We start from the raw sequence: 9,343 nt of genomic DNA on the forward strand, positions 1-9,343 counted from the left end.
TACATCTTTACTCACCCACCATGCATGACCAAGCGAAGAAAAGCAAGAACAGACGACCAACTGTTTCAAAGCGAGCGCGAACGTTGTCGTCTGTCCTCCAACTTTAGCGGCCCGCTGATACTTTTTACGTAACATGTAGTCGTACACACAATAACAAGTTCTCATAGTTAAACAAAACATGTTTTCGCGTAATAATAAAGCTAAAACAGCTTTTCATGTGCTGTTCTAGTAGAAAATGAATCATTGTGACAGACGGAACGGTACTTGCCATTGCGTCTTCAAGGTGTCCTGTCTCTACGAGAACGATGCCAATCCGAATCCACAATATACCGGCATTCCCATGCATGACACAGCGCAGCAGCGCCAGATTTCCCTCTAGGTAATGTAGTGAGAAACTCTATGACGTGAAACTATTCCAATATGTTTTTATTCCAATCTCCTGACGTCAAATTTGCGTAACCGCCGACGCAAGCATCGGGTGGTCACCCGCAGGGTCGTCAGAACAAACCAATCAAATGCTCCCCTCGTTCATAGGAGGTCACTTTTGTTTGCTCTAAAAACGAATAACATTGCCTACACTGAGCGACTTATAGAATTGGCTGACAAGAGCCGAGAAGCCCGCTCCAGTGGAAAGGGATTCGATGGGGCCGAGCCAGTGCACTGAATAACGATAAGCAGATGAAGGAGGTGGTGCCGGAGTCTGTGATTGGTCCGCTTTCCCTTACTGAGCTTGCAGGGGGGGGGGGGGGGGGGTTCAAAATCTCGGCGGCATGCAACGGAAGGCTAAAAATGCCGCTAAAACTGAGGCTCAGCAAAGAAGAGTTGGCAGGAGCAGGTCGCAAACGTGCTGAAAGGGCACGAAAACGTTACACGGCCACATAAAAAGTTTTATTGTACGCAAATAAACCCATGCTCTCCGGCAGGTGTGAGGAGCCAGTGCCTGAGCTATCGGCGGCAGCCATTTTTTATTCCTATTGGAACGGGGCAGCCTGCGCCTATTAAGAAGAAAACTCAGTTTTGTTTGGCATATTATAGCATCTTTAACGCGTACACGTCACTTTGATGTGGTGAGTTTTCGTGGTTTTGTGACGTCCGTGACAGGCAGGAGAAGTGGGTGTAGCCTGAAAACTCTTGACCAATAGCCGAGGGCTAATGGCGAAAAAGCGTCAAATCAGAAATAACTATTTTCTTTTGTTCTGTCCAATCATGCATCATCAGTGTGTACACGTCATGTCAGATGGGAAGCTATCACGGTTTTCGTGACGTCGCGTGACAGACAGGCAAAGTGGGGGTGGTCCAAAAAATGTTTTCGACCAATCGCGGAGGGCTGATTGCAGAATCGGAATAGAAAAGTTTGGAATAGCTTTACGTTATAGCGCCCCTAGTTTTAAATCGTACATTATGAACCCTTACAATCTAGTGTTGCCAACATTTTAGGAAGCGTGTCACTGAAGTGAGACAAAAGCTCTAGCTATAACTGTGAACTGTATTTTAAGAATGTAGGTATTTGAAACGCTCTAAGCTAATGTGAAGTAAATAGTTTACCTAGACGTGTCATGTTGGTCTAATGTTAGTTCAGACGAAGGAAAACAGTGTATTTACCAACAGAGGTAGTATAGAGAGCTTTAGCTTTACTATTGTATTTGCTATAGGATAGGCGACTATCGAAGTTTGGAATATGAATAGTTGGTGTGTAATATTTTATTCGCATTCAAAAATGAACTATTCGGTATTTTGAAGTATCAAAAGTAACCAAATATTTAGCAACAATCGACTGTTCAAATCGAGTTACTCTTCTCCACCTGCTGAACAAAGTATCGCAAATCATAATTATCAGAAGTAAAACAGTGAGACGGTGTTTAACGCAATTCAGAAACCAGATCGTTAATGAAAGCTTTGTTTTCGGTTCTGCGGGCCCACCGTACTTGCTCATTTGCTATGGTGTTGAGCTGCTAACAACTAGGTCGCGGCCTCGAATCCCGGCCACGGTGGCCGCATTTTGATAGGGGCGAAGTGCGAAAACACCCATGCACTTAGATTTAGGTCGACGTTAAAGAACCCCAGGTGGTCCAAATTTTCGGAGTCCCCGTACACTACGGCGCGCCATGTAATCAGATCGGGGTTTTGGCACGTAAAACCCCACAACTTAGGTTCTCTTTTTTTTTTGTGGAAGTTTTGCGCTGGTGAACACTCATTGGTTTAGATCTTGTATACATACATAAATACCAAGACTGCATGGACTTGAGAACTTCCGTCGCCGCCGTAGCACTATTCTCCGTCGTTTGAATCTCCGCTGCTCAGCCGTAAAACGGCTCCAGTGCCCGCTCTTTTTGTTTACTATGTTTACTCCGTGGTCGAAAAACCGACGAACACGGCTACCTCCTCTGCACCTCCAAGCGCCTTCCTCCTCCGGCCCTTGCTTCCCTCGCGGTGACAATCGTAACTTCGCTGATCTCACAAACAGGGCTTCTATGCTCATCCATTTCGGACACGGGGCGTCACAGACGGTGCATCTGCAGTCCGCGGATAGCATATTCTGTTGCCAACATCTCGGCCAAAGTTTGCAGCAGTCCGCGGCGCGTAGAGCTTGCAAGCAGAGCGCGAAGTCACCTCTCTCTCAAACGCTCCCTTTCCGAGAAAAGCCTCCACCTCTCATATTTCTGGACGCTTTGTTTCGTAATAGAGCTGATTCCCACACGTGGCTGCGATTGGCCAATCAGTAGCTGACGTCAACCAACAAGGGTGTTAGGACCAGCGCGCTTTTCCTACAGTTACTGCACGCGTACGCGTACTTATTGCTGAAGGTTAATAAACTGTAAGCGTAAATGTGCTTTCGAATTTCGATAAGAATTACGTGCTTTCGGAACAAACCGTCCATTGTCGGCTCATGCTAGGTGGCGGCCGCACGCGTAAGCATTAAACTTCGGCCACCCTGCTCGTCTACGTTGTGGCGCCAGAGTAGAGCGCGCATCCTCTGTGTTGAAACAAAGCGTTGCGTGTGCTTCACGGCGGCTGCTGCGAATCTCGGCCAGGCGGTCCCCATGCTCTGCCTCATTCGATAAGCGAGGCGGTCGGGCCACACTTTGCTCCACCTGCAAGGCGCCACACGAGACAGATTGTCCGCGCCAGCTATGCTGATCACAGCGTTCTCCTCTTAATGAAAAACTGTAATACAAAACATTGACACGGGGAACGAAAACACGCATTTAGCTGCGATGAAATTTCCAATTACGGAGTATCGGAATCGTCCGTGAATTTTTACGACTTCCTTTTCAACTTTCGCCACCATTGGAAAAATGAAACACCCGCAGTGCGAGCCTAGTGGCTATGCCGTTGCGCTAATAAGCCGAGGGCGCGGGACGGAATCTTGGCCGCTGGGGTCGCAGTTCGATGGGGGTGAAACGCAAAAGCGTCTGCGTACCGATGTACCGAGCATTGCGCAGTCAAAATATACCGGAGTCTCTCGCGACGGCGTGACCCATAATAAAACGTTGATTTTGGCACGTAAAACCCCGGAATTTGTTTATCTTTTAAATGAAACAGCGACACACGCAGGCGTGCTCACCTCGCCTACTCCCATGCCTGCGCATGGCCTCCGCAATGCATGGCGAGCCGGTGCGTGTAACGCCGAGAAACGCGTCGTACAACAGGACTCCGCTCTCGCGCTTCCTTCTGGATGCGTTGCGCCATCTAGTGGCAACGCTCTTGAGTTCGGTCATGCTTTCCAGCTGCTTCGTCAAACCACCGCCCTCTGAAAGGCACGCGATGACTCATTGGTGTCCTCGTAGGACGACTGGGGGGATGTGTAAACGGGCCACGGCCAGTTACGACTATGTGGACGGCCACAAAAGTATCTGCAATGGTATCAATGGCCATGATGCTTTCCGCATATAAAAATTACAAAATACCACTGGTAGCCGCAGCGCACAATCTTTATGCACTTCGGGGAAGTGCATAAAGCAGCGCACAATCGTGCTGTCGCTGAGTGTTGTAGGCGCTACCTCGATGTACGTCCGTGGGCTCCTGTGTGTCTTTGGGCACACATGGACTGTGCAGTCGTAGGCTAGCTTGAACGCAATTGGCGAGCAGCGACACACACAGACACACACTATATATATATATATATATATATATATATATATATATATATATATATATATATATATATATATATATATATATATATATATATATATATATATATATATATATATATATATATATATATATAGTTTGCATCGACCACGTTTGCATTGCACTCAGTAGAGGCGGAGTTATTCGCGATCAAGGGCTTCCCTTTGCCTCCTCCGTGGTACCCCGCGTCTTCAACGGCTTGCACAGGGTTGGCTACGGCGGGGAACGGCGGTGGAAGCAACGAACCGCGCACGACGCGTCACGATGGCGCCCGGTCTAAATTTGCTTTTAGCTATTCGCGTAGACGCCAGCACTTCCACTTTTGGCACCTACAACGCGCTAAGCTTTGGCTGAACTCGGAAGTTGCCGCCTAACATGACGTGCCGAAGCTCCTCGCCTCGATGAAACACGGTGCGGTCCATTTTTACCACTATCGTCGCCTTCGCCGCCAACGGCGATAGAAAACGCACCGCGCCGATTACCGGGAAAGGCGCCGCTTCGACAAGCCGCAGAGGACGAACAGCGAAAAGACGCACATCATTGTTACCGACACGCTACCGATTACACGCGAAACCGAAATGGGGGCTGGTGGTGCCCGAGGAGCGTCGCGCACTGTTTTGAGCAGCGGTGCATCGGCGTCAAGCTCGGCCAATGGGCCGAATCCCACGTCAGCAGTCAAGCTCTATTCGCGACTCAACGTCCATCGTGGCTTAGACAACCCGATCGCTCCTGCATGACAACTAGTCGTTTAGCACAAAGAAACTTGGCAAGTGAGAGGACCCTGCGTCGTTTCTTGAAGCGAAAAGCTTCACTACGCTAGTCAACACCGCGCTTCGCGCGAGCCGGCGTATGTCGGCATTGGCTCCGTAAGCGTGTTCGGACGGTGCGCAGGTGGCCGCCGCCGGCTCCGTCGGCTGACCTTTCACCGCTGCCGCGTGTGACGTCACGCGCGGCGCAGGTGGCCAGTGGCGCGCGCTATACGTAATCGTTCGACGTTCGCCGCAAGCTCGTTTATCGCGGAGGCGACTGTATAACCGCTTGCCACAGAATCGGCGTGCACATTCAACATGGAAGGAGAAGAGAGTGATACTACCGATACAGAGAGCTGTGTTTATGGCTGTACAGAAATCGCAAGACAATGTGCCTAACAATGATGAATAAAGTTTAATAATCCTGCATAACTTATGGTATATATCATTGATAAGCAATTTGCATAACTACACAAGGCACCCGTATAGCGTAACCATAAGCTAACCAAAGCATATCCATAAGTTAAACCGTAAGCATAACCATAGGCTAAATCATAAAGCATAACCATAAGCTAAACCGTAAGCATAACCATAGGCTAAATCATAAGCGTAGCCATAAGCTAAATCGTAAGTCAACCTTTTCGCTTTTTTTTTTTCTTCAACCTTTTCGCTTCCAGATATCCAGGCTTAACCTTAGCTAATCCCCAGCCAATTCTTTTTCTTTTTTCTTTCAAAGTAATTTGAAGGTATTTAACGGGCTGAAAGCCGCCGAGAGAGCGATAGCGCTCGCTGTTGCGGCATATAAACTTTACTAATCGAACAGTAATTTCAGCTCCAGCCTTTGAGCTTAGCGTGTCGTAGGCGCCGAAACAGGAAATAGTTGCGTCTTCGGGAATATTGAAAACCAATTTTAAACTGCGCGCCGCTGTGACATTGAGTGGGCGGTGCCGGACCCACCGTAGCCTCCTCGTCGCAAACCATTCATGAAGAAGTGGCTACACCCCGGAGGAGATGATTGATGATCTTTGAATACCGATAAAACCGCTTCTACTGAGCCATTCGAAATACGTCTTGCTGCAATATATTTCTAAAAGTGTGCATTTTAATGTCAAATGCATTTCGCGATTTGGATGAAAAGTGTTGCCCGGTCCCATTAAGCGTTTTCGTTTGCGTTCTTCGGCAGGTGTGGAGAGTTCAAGCAAGCGGGATATTTGGCTACTAGAAACTTCCGGCAATGCAACCCTGAACGCCAGGCAAGCATGCAGCATTGAATCGGCCGCCATCCACAATCCAGAATTTACCGTTCGCCTGCTCTCAACCGGAAATATGGGCGACGGTGGCTGCCCCTACTACAGCGTACTGCTAGATTTACCAAATTTTATCTGGGCCCAAGTCAACGTGAAGGCTGAATTAGCCGGTACCCCACTTGAAAAGTTGCTCGTCAATGTTTCCAAATCGCCCTACGCCGTGATGCACCTGAGCGATTTCCTGCGGTACGTGTTGTTGTGGAAGCGAGGCGGTGTCTACCTGGACACCGACACCATCGTGACTAAACCACTGGCTGGCATAAGAAACAGCGTCGTGTACGCAAACTACGTGAGAAGTGGTGTCTGCAATGCGTTCCTGTTCTTCGACGCGAACCATGCTGTGCTCGACGCGTTCATCAAGTGGTGTGCTCGCACGTACGCGCCTGATGTTTTCACCACGTGTGGCAGGGCGATCACGGCGAAGCTACTGAGTGACACCAAGCTTTCTCGCCTCGTCACCTTCTTGCACAAGTCAACTTTCGCTGCCATATGTTACTGGAACTGGAGGGCGTTGTTCTCGCCCAACAGGACGATGCGGGTGCTCCGGGCGACAAAAAGGAGCTACGGCGTTCACTTCTGGAACTTCCTGAGCAAGAGTACGCCTATTGTTCCAGGGTCCGGTTGCGCTATGGACTTTCCCGCCGAAGCCCACTGTCCCCGAGTGTACAAAGTAGCGTCACAGTGGCCATACTTCTAGACTACGCGAGACACGGACTAGCTGTTTATCTCATTGAGAGCTGCAGGCACGTGGCAGCAGTGCATGCAGCAAACGAAAACTTAGCCGCTATTGTTGTGCCTTAGCAGTGGCAGTGACCAACATAACTGTGAAGACATGCCTTTATCATTTATAAAATTTTAAAACGCATGCCAGCATGATGCGAGCACTCCATTGTGAAATGATGTTGCACCGTTACACGAGTTCACGTTATTTTGGCTATTCTAAAGGTGTGCCAGATAATGTAAGTCAAGCTGGTCGATGAAAAATAAAGGGATTAAAAACACGGTGCAAGATATGATTTCATGATCTACGATGTTCGGTCACCAGACCTGTGACGACCACACGCCGTAGAAATCATAGGCGTACTTACCAAGGGGGGGGGGGAGAGAAGGGAAGTGCTTGTGCGCTTGCCTCCTCCCCTTGTCAGGTGTGTGGGGATGCGAAGCGAACAATGCCGTTTGCGCCCACCGCTTATGAAAAAAGCAGCCACTACCGGCTGCCCGCTGGAAATTTCAACAAAACTGCAGCTGAAGCTCAACTTTCTTTCTTGTAAGAGGGGCCGCGTATAACTAATGCGTTTCCTTACTAAACGTCCCTTTGTTGCACAGCCAAGATTGACTTTTGTGCCTTCTCGGCACGCGCTGTAGCGGACGACGCGCGCGATTCGCGGTGCACGCTTGCGTTGGGGGGGAATACGTAATGCTGGGCAGTTCCTGCTTTAACGAATGTCCGCTTGCGCTACTCGCATCATACCCCGTTTATAGAACGCAGCTCCTAGGCCCCCGTTTCTGGGTTGAGCATCGGTGTGCCTCGGAGTCGTTCCTCGCCGTAACCGAGCGAACGAGAACAGGCGAAAGATGCAAGCGAACGCTGAGCGCAGCGGTAGATGAAAGAAGAGTGCGCGAGGAGAAAAAGGGAGGAAGAAGCTACATGGAAAGCAGGAGGCGGGAAATGGAGGAAGAGCGGGAAGGAAATGGCCTGCGCATGCGCTGACTTGCGGGGGGCTGCGGTACCCGCCGCCGCGTGGGCGATCTCATCTCTAATTCTTCTAGCCACGATAACTGCGTACCAGCAATGCTTCTGGCGGCAGCGGCACGCCAAGTTAGCGCACGACGTCGCACCTAGCGACATGAATGGGTCAACCGCAGTAAGCAAAATACGCTAAATCACTCAACGCGAGTGTGTCATACACACGTTTCATAATAGAAAACATGAACCTCATCAATAACATGAACAAATAATTGTTTTATTTACCAAGGAACGTTCGTAAGTTGATATTTTTTCTTGGTTTGTGATGTTCACGTCGACAAAAAAAAAAAACGGCCCGCCGATTGGCCTATGTCCTTTCCTTTTCGGGACGTCTGAGGAGCGCCAAAATGTGACGCTACCGGCTAACTGAATTCTTCGGAAACCGAGTAGTTACAGAATGTGGGCCCTGGAAGAAGGAGTAAGCGCACTGCACTTCCACGTGCGCTCGAACGCCAGGCTTTTTTTTTTTTTTTTACTGATTGGCCACGGCCCACCCCATTCCCTGGGTCATTACATGGAGGGACATTTTTTTAAAGGAACACGGACACATAAATCGTCTGATAAACACAAATTTCATGTTACGCAATGGGTCTTCAACAAACTAAAGAGATCCGTATCTGATCTGGAAAAACATACCGTATTTACTCGCGCACGTATAACCCGTCCCTGCGTATAACCCACACCCCTAACTTTAAACTCCACGAAAAAAAAAACGCGTATAACCCGCACGTGTACCTGAAAGAAAAAAGAGCGCTAGAGAGATACAACGGCACACTCACCGATCATTTCGTTTTCAGAACATTTATTCAAACGACCACCACCATGATACTGCTTATCCGATTCTCAATCGTCGCCGCCCTCACTGCTGCCATCCGAGGCTTCATCGCCACTTTCAAAAACGTAGTGGTCCTCAGGACCATCCAAGCTGCTACTGATGCTAAAGCTTTTAAGCACCGAGTCGGCGGTATCGTTTTCCACGAATCCACGATCCACTGGCACAGCAGTGGAATACCGGGCCTTCGGACGCGTCCCGTCGGTGTGAGGGCGTAAAGGCCGTCGACCATCCATTGGGCATACAGCCGCTTCACGTGTCCCTTGAACGGCTTGTTCAGGCACACGTCGAGTGGCTGTACCATGGACGTCGTGCAGCCTGGTATTATAACGAGGTCGGTGCCGCATCAGTGCAGTGGCCTCGGAAGGAATCCAGTACGAACATCGACCGGCGTGCCAGCAAGGCACCTGGTCTTCGTTCCCAGATTATTCGCAGCCAGTCACCGACTAGGCCACTGTTCATCCAGAAATTTTATTCCGCACTTGCATCGATTCCTGGGGGCGGTGGGGTGCTAGGTAGCGCCTTGCGTTTCGAAACGCTCAGCACGCTCACTGATTTGGAACCTTTTTTTTCC

General features: G+C 49.4%; 1 protein-coding gene across 1 annotated transcript in view; it reads left to right on the plus strand.

Annotated features, from left to right (window-relative positions):
- LOC142559678 (lactosylceramide 4-alpha-galactosyltransferase-like) overlaps nt 1-7,161 on the plus strand; it is a 41,702-nt gene extending 34,541 nt beyond the window's left edge. The window contains exon 2 of the mRNA XM_075671242.1: nt 6,067-7,161. Within this exon, the coding sequence (XP_075527357.1) occupies nt 6,067-6,887 (821 nt within the window). The 3' untranslated portion in view covers nt 6,888-7,161. The remainder of the gene's footprint in view (nt 1-6,066) is intronic.
- Nucleotides 7,162-9,343: the final 2,182 nt, after the last annotated feature.

This window comes from Dermacentor variabilis, chromosome 10, assembly GCF_050947875.1.
Source record: "Dermacentor variabilis isolate Ectoservices chromosome 10, ASM5094787v1, whole genome shotgun sequence".
NCBI lineage: Eukaryota > Metazoa > Arthropoda > Arachnida > Ixodida > Ixodidae > Dermacentor > Dermacentor variabilis.